Source organism: Harmonia axyridis, chromosome 2, assembly GCF_914767665.1.
Source record: "Harmonia axyridis chromosome 2, icHarAxyr1.1, whole genome shotgun sequence".
NCBI classification, from domain to species: domain Eukaryota; kingdom Metazoa; phylum Arthropoda; class Insecta; order Coleoptera; family Coccinellidae; genus Harmonia; species Harmonia axyridis.
In genome coordinates, this window is record NC_059502.1 from 31,793,215 (window position 1) to 31,810,057 (window position 16,843).

Below are 16,843 nucleotides of genomic sequence, written 5' to 3' on the forward strand. Positions count from 1 at the left end.
TTGCCGCTAGACAATAAGTATTTTTGATAATATTGTTAATTTAACTAATAAAGAATGTTACGCGTTATTTTATGAGCACACACAAAACTATTGTATTTTTGTCCACCCTGTACCAATTGGAATCAACATGTGATACATTTTTTAAATCAGCTCAGCTAGAGTAATCGGAAAATTGAGACGAAATGGGGGTGTTCTATTAAAAAAAAAATACTTTGACGTCATTACTCGAAAGTAATTCACCCTGTATATTGAAATACGGTAAAGTAAAATAAAAATCGACGTGTTTCAGGATTATTTCTTGAAATGGTCTGTTTAGGAAAAAATGAATTTGTTCCATACTTCACGGACACAGTGTATAATGTGAAAATACAAGTAAATGAATTTTTATTCTATTCATTCCACCTTCAATACATTTTCTGAAAACCCATATTAATGAACGGCAAAAAAATGACATCTCAAAATGGCGGAAGTATCTAAAAGTTCCCCCCCCCCAAAAGTGGGTCCTGGATCCCCACCTGAAGTTATGTGAGCGGGTAATTTTTTAACGTGGGTATATATGCGAAATACTAGGAGTTGTGGAGAAAATATGACGAACGGTACATCGAAATATATTTGGCAGCTTACTTTACATTGAGATGCATAGAAAACCTATGCATCTTACTTTACATTCATTAAAAGTCACGTTGAAAAAACTGAAAACATTTGGTTGAGAGGATTTCGACATTTCGGGAAATTTTTCTATTGTGGACCTTTGTCGGGAGACATTGCCACATACCAAATTTGTTTCGCCTGTTTTATTTTGAGGCACAAATTCTGGGCCGTCGATACAAAAAGAAGTTTGATGCAAGGAAATATAGTAATTATACGGAACAAACACAATGCAGTTCGAAATGAAAACATTTCAATTCAGACAGCTTCCGAAGTGTACAACATTCCCAAAGAACTCTTTGGAATAAAATTAACAGAAGATATATGGCCGAACCCGGAGGCATTTGTGCACTAACATTTACCGCCAGCACTTAATTAAATTGCCAAAAAACGCATTTTTAAGGCATTGGCAAACTCGCAGTGTCAGTGCCAAATTTTTAAAAATAAAAAAAGAGTGTGCACCTTCCCCTTTCCCCTGAAGCACCCCCCGCATTTGCGGGGCTTCGAGCCCTGACAGGTGTGAGAGAGAAAGAATACCGTTACTTCGCATGTAGAATGCTGGTTTGTTTACGATGAATTTGACAGTTTCGTTTTGGCGCGTTCCACTCAGGAGCTGCTTTCCAGTCAGGTATGTGTCACCCCGGGGTTCGGAGCACTAGAGCTTCGAGCCCTTGCTATGAGTGGAACGCGCCAAAACGAAACTGTCAAATTCAATGTAAACAAACCAGCGTTCTACAGCTGTCTCGTACTTTATGCGAAGTAACGGTCTTCTTTCTCTCTCACACCTGTCAGGGCTCGAAGCCCCGCAAATGCGGGGGGTGCTTCAGGGGAAAGGGGAAGGTAACGCGAGGGCTCGACGCCCTGTTTACTGGAACTGGAACACTACAAGTGCGCTTCGGAGCTCCTGACGTTGGCTGGAAGGCACTTATAGCAAGGGCTCGAAGCTCTAGTGCGCCGAGCCCCGGGGTGACACGCACCTGACTGGAAAGCAGCTCATGTGAACGAGGTCTATGCATAGTCTGCGCCATAGACAAATTCTCTATGGTCTGCGCTATCAGTGGTCTGGGCAGAGGAACAATACGGTTTCCGCTTTGGAAGGTCAACACAAGATGCCATGCGTTGACTATGTCACGGCAACCCTAACAGAGAGCTTTTTTTGTCGAAATGATGAAGGGAAAACTCACATTGGTTCGCATTCGCAATTATTTTCACGTTCTCTTTGACTACCCCAATTCGCGACAACAGTTCTGGGCATCTAATGGCAAATGAATGAACAGGCGCCCAAAAAGCTCTCGACACCTAGCCAATACTTTTCTCAATTTTTATTTCGTACAAATTTCTCATGCGAATGGTAAAGTTTGATTCTTATTTAGGAAAATATCAAGGCCTATCAGCAAAAAATTTAGATTTATGATTTTTAGTCCATATAAACTTGTTGGCAACGTAATAAAAATGTGCTCAATTATATCGATTGCCAGTCAGAGTACATATTTATTTTCATTGAAATTGATTTAACTTTTATTCCAACATTGACTTGAAATATGAAATAGAGCAAAAAGAATATTTTCCCCTTGTCTTTGAAAAAGATAATAAAAAAATTTTAATTTTTGTTAGGTGAAGAAGTGATTAAAAATGTCCTTTAGCAAACTGAAAGGGAGGTAATATTTTTGTTTTCAATAATAAGTAATTTCAAGGAAATAATCATATTTTTAATCTAATGAAAAAAATTAACTCAAACATTATAAAACATAGATTCATCAAAATACAAATCATAAACATCTCATCATTTCTCAAAAAAATTTTTAACAAGTTAATCACATCATTATATTAAACACAAAAAAAATGATTTAATCATATTTTCAATTTTGTTAGTTCCAACTAACCCAAAATCAACAATTTTTCTCGGCCAATAACTCCATTATTCGCTTGAGTATACTTTCTGTTATTTCAATTTTGGTACGTGAAGCATAGAGAGATTCGAGTTTTTCTGCCTTGGAAGATAATGCATTAAGCATTTCTGCATCCTCAAAATTTAAATCAAACTCAAAATTAGCTTCTGTATCATCATTTTCTACACTGAATATTTTTTGGTTTATAACTTTACTCAGTTTTTCCAAGGAGAATTGTAACCGATCCAAAAATTCTGATTTCCAAATATTTGCAGTGTTTTTGAATTTTTCTGTGTCCTCTACCTGAAGTATTGTAAATCTCATAAGATTTAACAAAGATATTAATTTATCATACTGTAAAATACTATCAATATCTATAGTTCCACAACATCTTTTAATGAATGTATACATTTTTTCTCCTTCAAAATAACATAAGTCTGAATGGTGTTCTTTTTGCAATTCAACAAGAATCTCTTTATATTGCGTTATCAAATATCCTGCTACATTTGAATGGTCTATCTCAAATATCCAATTGGTTAATAGAAGATACTGTGCTTTTGGTTCAAATTTATACAAATAAAGCTTGAAAATATCTAGGGCTCGTTGCCTCATTTCTTGGTGTTGATTATAAATTATAACTTTCAGCAGAGCTTCCCATATACTTTTATTACCTTCTAAATCAAGTATGAAGTGACTCAACTTTGGAGTTCTTTTTAAAAGCATTTCTAGTGTACACAATCCTTTCAATATAACGTAATTACTGTAAGAATCCAAAAGTTTTGAAATAAAAATTAGAGATGAACGAAATATGTAAGTGCTACTATATATTCTTGGAACAACTTCATAATCAACATTTTCATCCAACAGAAAATGTAAAAACATTCCATATGCAAATTTGGTTGGTTTGAGGGGAACTTCATCATCCATTCCTAGATATTTGAATGGATCTTCACAAATTGACAAGATTTTCCTTACAATATCTTCGGCCATTCTTCTTAATCTAGTTTTTTCCGTATGCAGTCCTAAATCCATATATCCGATAGGTTTTGCTAATAACTGAATCAGATATTTTAATAAAATTATTCTGCTTTCACTATTGGATTTAAATTGTTCTGAGTAAAAGGGAATTATTAAATTATAGAAGCGGAGAATATCTTGATAAAGTATTTCAATATGAAAAACATCATTATCAGACCTTACTGAGGTTACACCATAATCTGGAACACTACACTTGTTGAGACGTATTTGTATCGAGTTAACACACCTACCTAGGTATATTGTATTTTCTCTTGGAGCTCTTCGAAGCACTTTGTAAATGCAATTGAGCAAAATAAAGAAGTTGGTGCTATCAGATAATTCAATTAAACCTACGAGTTGATGTAAAATATCGTCAACGAGAGAGGTTTCCACTACTTTCTCAAGCAATTTAACACATATGTTGAATATATCAGTACTTTCGGCTTCATACTTTGCACAAATATATTTCGATATAACAGGAACAAGCTCATTGGCACCAGTTTTCACAGCAGCATAATTTTGACTATCTTCTAATAAAGAACATGCAAGGCTAGTATCACCACTGTCTAAAGCGCTTTCCACTTCATCGGCTAATTTTTTTGAGTTTTCGGAAATAATTATCATAATGTAATAATTTGGGCTTACAAGAATTTAACTTAGCTGGTCTCAATAAAGATTAAATCATTTTTTTATTTCAATATCAAAGATAACAGTTTTTTTACAGAATAAGCAGTTCTGAGGCCAGTTGGGACTGAGGACTGAGTTGAAAATTGAACCACAAATAAAAAACTAAATTTTAATTGAACTCTTCAGTCTTTTTATCGTCAGTGTCGTCTCGCAGCGGTGCCAAACGTCTGAAACTCATCTTCGGTAGAAATGACTGCTCAAAACCAATCGATTTGGGGGAAAATCGGTAGAAGGAAGATTTTTCTAAGAATCTCAATTTTTAAAATAAAACAGAAACAAAGGAACATTTTAATACATTTTCTGGGAACACCTTTCCAAATCCAATTAAAATCGAACAAGATCATCAAAGAGGAAGGATTCATGTGAATCAAGTGAGAATTATTATTATTATTATAATTTGATTTGAATGAAACCCTTTCTTACGTATTTATATCGTGCAAGATGGGTGCGGGGAATCCCCTATTATTATGTGAATTATGGAGGGTACAGATATCTCCACCCTCCATAATGTGAATTGAACCATTGAACGAGATCAAGAGGAGTTCAACTAATCTCTTGTCCTATGTTTGGATGCTGGTGTTTTACTTTTTAATCATATTATTCTCTTGTCTATGCATCGAAATATGGAAAATATTTCATTCTTCGGTGAAAGATTCAATTTTGACATATCTATTTAATTGAAAAATCGGTAGATATCTCAATTTTCGGTATTTCGGGGTCTTCAAATCGGAAGAAATGCTGAAAGATCGGTAAGTTCGGCAACACTGTCCGTCTCGTCTTGCCACTCGTTTGACAGTTAAAATGCTCGTCACGATCACTGACAGCGATGACACCTTTGATAATTCTATGTTCTAAGTCCTCAATAAATATTTTGAAATTTGGGTTATTTTAAAATTAGGTGCTGAACTAGTGCCGGAGTTAATTTTTTTGAAAATGGCACTCACATTCGAAAATGTAATGGAGTATTATTATAAAAATCCCAAATTTTCAGATCCATCTGATATATCCTGTAGAAATTTGTAAGTACATGAAAAAGAAAATAATAGGCGAATTAATTCAACTATTCTTTTTCAGGAATCCTATCAAGAAATGGCTCAAAGATCAATTAAAACAGAATACCGGAAAAAATAATGATATATCTAGCCTTATTCGCAAAGAAGGAAATAAATTTTATAAGGAGAAATCTTTAACAAATAGTTTAAAATCTTATAACTCTAGTATGTGTTATGCACAAGAATCTTCAGAGGAGTATTTCTTAGCTTTAGCTAATAGATCAGCTGCAACATTTGAGCTAGAAAGATATGAAGTAAGTGCTATAAGAGATATATTATATTAGTAAGTTAGCTCTTTTAATACACAAGCTGTAAGCTTCTAAGAGATATTCACAGAGGGTAAGAATAGAAAACATTAGTACACATAAAGTATATTTTTTCTCTGTATATGAACTGTTCCAATATGATATTTAGTTAACACGTTCACGGACACTTATTTTTCATGCTATGTGCATAGTTGGACAGAAACGGCATAAACTGCATCGGTTTTTTTTCTGACTGGGCACTGACGGCATTTGCCGTCAAAGGCTTGGTGCGTTGTAAATATGTTTAGCGAGGTTTCACGTCAATTTTGTATATGAAAGTCCCTCTGGACACATGTTAGGGTTCTAGATGCGCTTCAGTTCGAATTTATATGCAGTTGGACATTGTGTGTAATCAGTGCTTGATTGAATACACATTGAAAATGGATGAGCAGAGAATTTATCGAAATAATACACAAAGGAAATAAGTCCATACCATCCAAAAATTCTATAAAGAATACTGGTCATGTTCTTTAGGCCATACCTATACCAGAACACTCTAACAAGCATGGAAAATATTATAAACGCTGTTTGCAGTGCTATAGGATGAAGAGAAGAAAAAACTGCTTGGCAGTGTCACGATTGTATAGGCAAGCCACCCCTTCGTGAAGGGAAATGTTTTCAGGATTGGCATGAATAAGTGATATTTTTAGTAATATTTTTTGGTAATTTTTTAGTAATATTTTTTACCAAAGCATTTTGTACTGATCTCTTCAGCTTGAATACATGTTTTTTTTCTTTCGAAATAAAGTGTTTTGATTTAAACTTTTAACATGCCGTATATGATGTCATTGCCATTTGTGAATGAACTATGATTTTTGCTGGATATGACGTTATATGATGCAGTGTTTATTTTCAGTATTTCTGATTTTTGGAAAATAGTGATTCTAAAGCTACAAGCTTTCTCTATGTGCAAAAGAACCCATTATATCGCTGTGACAATCTGAGTGCATCCGACTATTTTTTAGTGTCCTGCTGGATTCAAAGTCAATGACGTGATATGACGTCACTGTCCGTGAACATGTTAATACAAATCTATATTGAAAGAAACACTCTCTCAAGTGAATTCCTTATGCCAAGTTTTTCAATCTACCTCTTATCTTATTTATCTACTTTCACATAAAAAATTCCAACTTTCAAGTCTTTTATATTTAAATTTAATTAATACCTACATTATATTTTAGGATTGTCTGAAAGATGTAAATTTATGTTTGGATTCTCCTACCTATCCTATGAATTTGAGGCCAAAATTATATTCTAGAAAAGATGAATGTTTGAAAAAACTTGATAAAATCTCAAACACAAAAAATCAATTTGAAAATGACATGGCTGTTAAAACCGAACAATTACCTTTGTTTGAAAATGGCGAAAATCCGAATTATGCATATGCTGCTCCTGCGATAGAATTAAGGTGATTATTTAGTTATGAATGTGGGTATAGATTCTGAAATATATAACACATGCAATTAGACAGTCACAAGTTTTTATTGTCATTTGTTATAAGAACATCATTTAAGTATGTAAGATTATAGCTGAATTTTGAATTTTTCTATTAGTTTTTTGCTGCTTGAACTCTGTAAGAGTGGAGAATAATATCCAAGAATATCTACCCAATGACAAGATTCACAGCTAAGTTCAATTTACGTAATAGATGTTTAGTTTAAGCTCAAATGATTGTTCTTAGTTGAAAATACACCCCAAATATGCAGAGGAACTGTACAAATAGTAATGCCATTATATAATTTTATGGCAAACAAAAACATGTTTCCACTTTGAATTTTATTTTTGACAGGTTTTTGGGTTGCCTAATAACAGATTTTAAATACACTTTGGGTATGGACCGTATATCTCCTTCCTCAAAGAGCGGTGAGTATTTCCTCAAACTAAGGTGAGTTGTCTGTTATCAGAGCAACCTTACATTTATTCTGGCGAGGTTCAAAAACCACTACCACTCGTCTTCTCATTTAATTTTCAGATGTTTATGAACATATTCCATGACATCTGAGACTCAAAGACTTTATTGAGATTTTTTAGTTGTTTCCAAATTACAAGAGTTATCAATAACCTTCAAATATCTGTCAAGGCAAAATTTTGTTGCGGTCCAAAGCAGGTTACCTGAAATATTGAAAACCGCTAGTAACCGCTCCGAAATTCTCGGCAATATCCGGGCCATACCCTCTGTGTTTTCAATGCTTGATTCAGGGCTAATTACCGATCTTGAAGGTATAATACTTGAGTTTTTTATTTTTTTTTTTTCAAATCAAATCAAACTTAATATCCCATTTTCTGTATTAATACGACTGTACTATAAAAACCTGAAGAGAAATTACAAAAAGCTGTTATAAACAGTGTCTTTCCTATTTTGAGTGAAACAGATAAAACATAGTGTAGTAGTGGTAAAAATTTTATTAGAATTTCAGGCTTGGCTCAATCTAAGAAGTAGGCCTGATGGCATGTGCATTTTAAACACGTACCATGAGACTCAGAATAGACATGAAATAGTATTAGTGTGGTGAGGACTTAAAACCTGTTATTAGGCAACCTGACTTGTCAAAATTAAAATTCAATGTGGCAGCGATTGGGGTTTAGAAACTTTTCCTGCGCCAAAAGCTTTAGCTTTTCTAGTATTAAATTTTACTTTTCAGTTAAAAATAAGGATATCAGAAAGTTTTTGGATGGTCTTTATGTGTCAGAAAAGACAACAGTTGTACAAGGTTCCTTCAGACTCGCCAATTTTGATAAAAAGAGTCGGCAAAGCCATTAATAGAAAAGAGTAGTAGTATAAGCTTGTACAGCATGCCTGACACAAAAGTGTACAAGACAACGAACAGTCGAGTTCATCTAATCCGATGGAGTAAAACTGAGGTGCCAATCAAATTCAATCGATTGTGGGCATTAAAGCCAATTATACTTCCTGTAATGGAGGAAATTAAATGATGCCATAATAATTTGCAGGTTCAATGAAGAAAAAGGAAGACATGTAGTGGCTAAGCAAACTATTAAAAAGGGAGATACCTTATTCATTGAGAAAGCATTTGCATTTGGCCCAATATTTGATGAACACTCAAGAACAATGCATATGCTGAAATGTCATGAGTGTCTTAATGATATTTACTGTGGTGTTCCGTAAGTACTTCAAAAAAAATTATGATTGAATAATGTTGAAACTGCAAATAAGTTCAAAATTGCTATAATGAAGGCATTGTCAAATTTTGATAAAAACTATTCAATCACTGTCATTTATTCTAATATTGTGTTAATGTTTGAATAGATAATAACTAATTTTCATAATGTTTGCGGCAATTATTTCGCCAATTCTGTGGCTTCTTCAGGTTATACATTTCGACCGATTATCGCAAACATTAGAATATTAGTGGTAATTATTTCGAAATATACATATATATGTAAATACAGGCTGTTTCAAGTTGGACTGCCTATTGGACGTTTCTGAAGAACAGGGCCGATTTGGAATCTGAAAATTCGGATAAAATATTGAGCGATTCCTATTGAGCTTGAATATTTCCTAAGCACCGGCACTTTCGGTTATACAAGAAATGAAAAAATTTTTTTTTTTTCATTTCGATTCTTAGATATTATCAGGATTTCCATTCTCAATCACTCATTCCTCACATTATTGCGTTAGTTCTAATAGTTTTCAAAATATTGAAAAAAAAAACTGAAAAAAAAAAGAATTTCCATAATCACTATTATGTGAATTATTATTTTTCCTATAAATTACCTATGCCTAAACTTGATTCACTTTGCCGAAGAAAATTATGTAGAAATATCGTGCATCTCTTGAATTTGAGAAATATCATCACGTGGTGTTTCAAATATTGGGATCATAACTTTCGATTTTCAAATTAGAACCTTATTTTTTTATGAATTCGTTGGATTTTATGGAGAAAAATAAGAGTAGTATAATACAAAAACTTGTCAGAAATTTATTTTTCTCACAAGTTTACTTTTGCCAACTTTTGTCCACATTCCTGACAAGTTTTTATATTATATTGTTTATCATGGACGAAAACCAAACCTAAAGGGTAGTGTTCAGACATGACCATGCCCCTAGTTTAATTATTCGAGATTTTATGAATTTATGTTATAGGTGGAGTTAATTTCACTCCATCTGTTTCCAGAAAGACTTATAGACAATACACTGTAATCATAGAAATTTAAATGTCTAATTATTTTACATAGACTGCCTGGGTAGTACGGTGGATTGAAGAGTCGACTGTGGTGCCGAAGATACCAGGTTCGAATCCTGGCTAGGTCATGGATGTTGTAGATGTCTGGTGATGGTAATTGAATTTGAAAGAGTCTTATAGAAAATGAAATGTTAGTTCTGTAGATGGTTGAGAAAGCCTAGCACATATAAAGGAAAAAAAAAATTACATATGAGAAGTGTATTCATCATCAAAGCTACACTTATATTTATTTATTTAATTTTACGAAATTAATGGAAGTACTGAACTGGTATTGATACAGTTCCTGCACACAAATTGAAATTGAATAAAAGAGAAAGAGAGAAGTCTTTTGAAGATTGAAAATAGTATGAAATAAATGATATGTTCTAGTGACCACCCAAAGTAGAAGAAATATGTTTTTTGATCAAACTAAAAAAAAAAATCACGAAAGATGTTTGTAACTCATTTGATTTCCTCCATATTCAGTGATTGAAAGGAGTCGGAAATTCGACGAATCAATTCATCCTTGCTAACAACCGGAGTTGCATAAACTCTTTCTTTATTGTTCCCCATATATAGAAATGTAATGGGGTGAAATCCATGCGCTTGAGCTTCATCCCTTTAAAGGTGAATCCGGTGAATTCAATGTTACTGTGCCCCGTTTCGTTGACGGAAATGCGAGATACTTTAGTATCCATATCGAATAAATCATCTTGTGGTGTAGATGAAATTCCAATTCACCATGTCATTGACTTTATTCTACTGCCACTAACTTACCTTTCCAACCTTTCATTTGAGTGCGGATACTTTCCCTCTGAACTCAAGACTGCTATTGTTTCACCTGCTCACAGAAAGGGTGACCATACATCAGTTAAGAACACTATAGACCAATTGCACTATTGTCGGTTTTTTCAAAGCACCTGAGAAATTGTTTTTGGTGCAACTTTCTCAGTTCACTGATCTTTTCGGATTGCTGTCCTATAGACAGTACGGATTTCGGAAGGGTAGGAGTACGCAGGATGCTGTGTTGTCGCTATACAGTCGAATTCAGGATAGCTTCGAGAAGAAAGAATGTTGTATGGTGGTTTTTTTTTATCTGAGTCGGTCTTTTGATACATTGGCTATATCGATGCTATTAGCCAAGCCCGCATAGGACTACGGGGTGTGGTATTGGGGTGGGTCCGGTCATATCTCACGGTTAGATCTCAGATGGTAAGACTTTGCGAAAACGGTGTGGTTGTTTTATCTGGCTTGTGGATGCTGTTGTCTGGTGTGGCTCGGGTGGTACTCTCGGTGCTGCATTGTTTGATCTGGATGCGGATGACATGGTTGACTATCTGGGAGAATATGGGTTTGTCACACAGTACGTTGACGATACATCGGTTCTTTTTACGGTTGGAAGCTATGGAGAGCTGGCTCTATAGACGCGGAGTTGTCTCGCAAGAATGAGGGTATATTGCTCTTGAACGGAATTGCACTTAATGAGAGCAAGACTGCAGCAATAATCTTCTCTCCCAATGGAACGCTACATAATGAGACCCCTCCAATCTGGTCTAATGGTGCGAACATGCAGCTGTCCAATGAGGTTAGATTCTTGGGCGTCATGTTTGACAAACAATTGTGCTGGAAGGAGCATGTGGCGACCCTGTGTGGAAAGCTTGCCTCGAGGAATTTTGCGATACGTTAGTTGAGCATACATGCGATATGGATGTGCTCAAAATGTACTATAACTCCTCGATTAGTTCATTGCTGGAGTATGGAATTCTATGTTGGGGTAATAGCACGGATGTGGACATGGTTTTCAGGATGCAGAAGCGCATAGTTCGATTTTTGTATGGCCTCACTAGACGGACTTCCTGCCGTGAATATTTTAGGGACAATTTTTCAACTGTTCCATCACTCTTTGTCTTGCATTGTGTGGTTTACATTGAAAAAAATTCTGGTTTTTGTTCCCACAAGGGGTAAATAGTATCTATAATACTAGGGGTATGATCTGCAAAAAAATTAATATTCCTTTCACGCGCCTGACCCAGGTGCAAAAAAGCTTTCGAATAATAAACTCGAAAATATTCAATCACTCACCTAGTAGTACCCGGAATATTGAACGATCAACATCGTTTAAAAAGTCTGTAAAAAAACTGCTACGGCAGAATGTATTTATTCTTTGCATGAGTATTTCGATTTCAATTTCCCTGTGTATGTTTTAAATATTATGACATTTTCCCGTACTGTACTATTTCAGTCAGTGGAAATATTATATTATTATTATTAACCTTTTGGTAACTGAATACCTTAACCGAAATAATAGTAACTCATCAGGTAATAAACCTCAAGAACTAAGAATCTCAATATTTTCTGGAACTGGAATTTTGCTCATTGATGTAATAGCGTACTTTACCATCAATAAAAAGTTCAAAAACACATATGCTGAATATTCTCTGAAAATTGGTTTCTCTTATCAAATGGGGATTTTCATGTTTCCAAACATGAGTATTTCTTCTATTGAATAATCTTTCTTCGCTAAATTTTGGTTCGTCAGTCTAAATGATCTTTTAATAAGTCATCTGTTTCCAGAGTTTGCTCTTTTTCGAATTTAGAGTTTTGCATTTTGTGTTTTTTTTCTGAATTCGTTGTACTGAATATTGCTCAAATTTACTTGGAATTGATGAATTTTCGATATTACCACATCATTCTACTTCGGAAAAAAGAATCGAGTTTATGCATAGGATATGTACAGTAAAAATAATTTACATAGTAGTGACTATGGAATTCTTCTGCTTTTTTTTTTAAATATTTTGAAAAGTATTAGGACTAACGCAATAATTTGAGGAATGAGTGATGGAGAATGAAAATCTTGATAACATCTAACAGATAAAATTAAAAAAAAAGTAATTTTTGAAGAAAATATATATTTCTTGCATAACCAGAAGTGCTTCGGAAATATTTTTAACTCAATATGGTTCTGTAGAAACGTTTAATAAGCAGTCGAACTTAAAACACCCTATATATTGGTTTCTGAGTCTCAGATAAATCTAACAAATAGGGTTTTTGGTCTCATTTTTATCGGTTTTATGTTGGTGCTTCAATACAGAAAGCCATTGTGGTATTTATAAACTCACAAATCTAATAGAACTTTCTTGATTTACAGTTGCAGATATTGTGCAAAATGCATTTTTTGCAATTCAAAATGTCGAGATAAATCCTGGGAAGAATCACACAAATGGGAATGCCGAGGAATGTTTGGAGATATTTGGTACCACTTAGGAATTGCATATCCAGCTTTCAGGGCTTTATTGAAAGGCATCAACAGTACCCTCCAAACAGTTGAATTGGATAATATAAAATGTTTTGGAGACAAAGAGGATAATTATTCATTTTTCAACAGTTTACTGTTCGATAAAGATAACAAGTATTTAGATGCTTCAGTTGTAAGTTAGATTTGAATTTATTTTCAGTTTCTGATTTTCAGTAATTTAAAAAAAATTTTTTTTCAGATGAGTATAACTGTTGTGACATATCTAAAACATTATACAAATTTCTTCATATGGTTTCTATCTCAACCCAAAAATTGTTATAGTTGGACTATGCATTGCTTAGAAACTTTCTTTGAACTTCAGCTTACTAAACACATACTTCAATTTCAGAATAATAGTTCAATAATAGAACACTGGATAGAAGGGAAAGATTTGCCTTCAGACAAAGAACCAGTAGCATGTGGTATTTTTCCTTCTGTTAGTATAATGAACCATTCTTGCAAACCTAATATCACAAATTAGTAAGTATAACAGTTCTTCTTTATATAATTGAATGAGAAAGTGAAGTTTGTCTCAATTTGTGAATTCAGTTCACAATAATAAGTTGGATAATAAATTTTGACTTGATGCATTACATTTGTTATACAAGTAAAAATTTGAAAAACAGAAATTGCAAGAGTTGTATCAATAAGCATAATAATCCATGGACAATAAAAATTCTTATATTCTTTAGAATACATATCATTACTTTAATGTTAAATGTTCACTCAGATGCTCAACATAATGATTATCTTATTAGTTTACAATTTTATTGATAACTTGAGTTGATTTTGAGTTGATTTAATTATTACTTTGTTCTATGAATATTATTCTTTCTTTCAGTTTTGTGTGTGACACAATAGTAGTTAAGGCGCTAGAAGACATCAAGAAAGATGAAGAAATATGCAATTGTTATGGTATATGTTACCGGAATATGAATAAAATTGAAAGACAACAAAATTGCTCCCAATTGTATCACTTCAAATGCAATTGTGTAATTTGTTCAGATCCTAGTAAGGAAATGGTAATATTTATATTGTTCATGATTCTTCATATTATCTTTGAATCTATTTTAGGATGTATTTGATGTTTTCATTTGTACAAAGTGTGGCAATGATATTCCAAAAGTAATCAATAAAAAGAAAATATTTTTGTGCCAAAATTGTGGCACTAAAGTAGACAATCAAATTTTAATAGATATATACCAGAATATCGAACTTGAAGAAGGTAAGAAACATGTTGAATGTTTTGATTGATTTTATTCAATAATATTTTAATTTTACAGAGGAAAATGGTGTGGAATCGTTACTTAATTCTTTAACTCGCAAGAAAAAATTGCTTAATAGATATCATTCAAGTTTACAAAAGACTTGTTTCAAATTATATCTGTTTTATAAAGAGATAGGTAATGCTTATATGAATTTCTGTTAGAGACGATTCTATGAATACATATGTTTCAGGGAACACTAAATGTATGTTGAAGTATTTCAAAAAATGGCTAAAAATAGAAAAATTCAAAGTAGGACAGGATATACAACTATTTGGTTTTCTTTTATATGAAGTAGGCTCTTTTTTATTTTCAAAAGCCAGCACAGTTGAAGACAAGTAAGAATTTTTTCTATTATTAATTCATTTTTTCTTTACGAATATTTTCCAGACAAATGCTTGATGAAGCTAAAAACTTTTTGGCAGAAGCCAAACATATTTGTGAACTACATTATCCTCCATATATCACTCATAGGATATAAATTGGAGGAAATTAAATGGTGGTTGAGTACAAGGTGTATAAAAAAATGGTTTTACCTTTGTGCTGATGTAATGTAGTGGAAGAGTAGTAAGATCAGAAACATGACTTTTACTCAGCAGAGGCAAATTATTATACTAATCTGGACAAAAAAAAAGGCTGTGAATGCAGAAAGATGTATCAATATGCAAAAGTTATTTTTATATTATATTTCTTTATATATATATATATATATATATATATATATATATATATTTTGGGGGTTTGGCGGAACATTAAACATAAGAAAATGGAAGTTAGGTGGGGTTGCATGCTACACTCAGCCACAAAAATTCGACTTAGACCCCAATAATTTTTTTGAATGCCCTCAAATTATACAAAAAGAGTTAACAAAAATTTTAAAGATCAACTTCGTGGTGCATTCAAATTTCCAAAAATAAAAAAAAAAATCTTGGCGTCCAGGTCCAATTTTTGGGGCTGAGTAGGTATCAGACCAACCCACCTACCTCCCATTTTCGTATATTCAACGTTCTGCCGAACATTCTGTATATACAGGGTGAGGCATTTAACTACTATGTACTAAATGTTTCAAATAAAAATTTTTAAGTATCAAGGGGGACAGAATATGAATTTATTTTTTTTAACCTTCACTTTGACTTCAAGGTTATTTCAAGGTCAACCTGATTTTTTAAATGGAAAGTTATATTTTTTTAGTGCAGATTCTTATTCTTCTTAAAAAAAGTACTAACTTTTGTTGCAAATTCTTTGGATTTCAAAATATTCAACTACATTTCATGCAAACAGAAAAAAATTAAAATTAATAATGATAAATTTTTAATAATTTCATATTATTTCAGTAACTGTTCAAAATGATGACTTTGGACTTCGATACATTTATCAATTCTTCTAATAAATGATTCATTACATTACTTCAAAGTTTCTGCATCAATATTCCTGCAGCCGTATAAAGAAAATGTAGTTCAATATGATGAAAAAAGTTTCAAACAAAAGTTACGACTTTTTTCATTAAGAATAAGAACCTGCACTAAAAAATATACCTTTCCTTTGAAAAGAATCTGGTCAACCCTGAAGTCGAGGTTAAAACAAAGTATGATACCCAACAACTTTTAGTTGAAAATTTTTTTTCTAAATTTCATAGTTTCTGAGATAATTTACTGTCTCAAGTTAAATGCCTCACCCGGTATATTACTTTGAAACTAATGAAACCGGTCCATGCTATAATATGTTGTAAACAGGTCAGCTTCATTCAAAGCTTGGCCTTTGTCCTAATTTTCCTTGGAGAAATTATTAAAGTTGATTTTTAAAAATATGAAAGATGTTTTATTATCCATCATTGTTCTAAATACTCTCCACAATACTTACAATATAAACAATGAAAATATATCTGTAATATTCACACTTTTTCTAATACATCGCGGCGAGTGGCACAAGTAGTGCAAGTGCCACAAACAAAAATTCAGTTTTGAGCTTGAAAATGAAATGGATTTAAAGATCAATAAATCTTTATTTTGGCTGAAATATCACAAATTTTATCTCAGCACAACAGAAAAAACAATGAAATTATTAAATAAATAAATAGTTTTTACTGCTTTGAATTACTTATTTTTGCAAAAAAGAATATTCCAAAATCCTAGTTTTAGAAACAAAATTGACATTGGTAATGAACTATGTTATTTAATATCTTCAATTGAATTCAGAATCTGGTTGTAAATATTCGAGCTTATCCACCACATTGTGCCAATTTTGTATCTTGTTCTTATTTGATCAATTCGATTTTTTTGAATGAAATATTTGTTATATTTATTACTTACTATCCTGGGTAGTCGGGTACCCACTATGTCATATAGATTGAGTGTTGAAGATACATTATCTTTTTAATTTAGTCTTTAGATCATAACAATTATTATATTGTAGAACCACCGCTAAATACAAATAAAAATTCCGTGGACAAGAACGTGATTACTACTTGAGTATACTAGAAGCTTCGATAAACAATATTGAAA

The 16,843-nt window shown here is 32.8% G+C and overlaps 2 protein-coding genes across 3 annotated transcripts; one reads left to right on the forward strand and one right to left on the reverse strand.

Annotated features, from left to right (window-relative positions):
• Positions 1–2,335: 2,335 nt before the first annotated feature.
• Positions 2,336–4,381, reverse strand: LOC123674275. Its single transcript, XM_045609259.1, has one exon. The coding sequence runs from the start codon at positions 4,176–4,178 to the stop codon at positions 2,538–2,540; it is 1,641 nt and encodes a 546-aa protein (XP_045465215.1). The 5' UTR covers positions 4,179–4,381; the 3' UTR covers positions 2,336–2,537.
• Positions 4,382–5,048: 667 nt separating this feature from the next.
• Positions 5,049–16,149, forward strand: LOC123674274 (SET and MYND domain-containing protein 4-like). 2 transcript variants are annotated; one of them, XM_045609258.1, is made up of 11 exons: positions 5,049–5,260; positions 5,316–5,547; positions 6,780–7,006; positions 8,551–8,721; positions 12,931–13,210; positions 13,427–13,557; positions 13,919–14,099; positions 14,152–14,302; positions 14,361–14,480; positions 14,536–14,680; positions 14,733–16,149. In XM_045609258.1, exons 1-11 carry the CDS (start codon positions 5,175–5,177, stop codon positions 14,821–14,823), a joined length of 1,815 nt encoding a protein of 604 aa, XP_045465214.1. In that variant the 5' UTR covers positions 5,049–5,174; the 3' UTR covers positions 14,824–16,149. The 2 variants fall into 2 exon arrangements, with proteins under 2 accessions (XP_045465214.1, XP_045465213.1); XM_045609257.1 differs by having other exon boundaries at positions 5,050–5,260; positions 13,277–13,557.
• Positions 16,150–16,843: the final 694 nt, after the last annotated feature.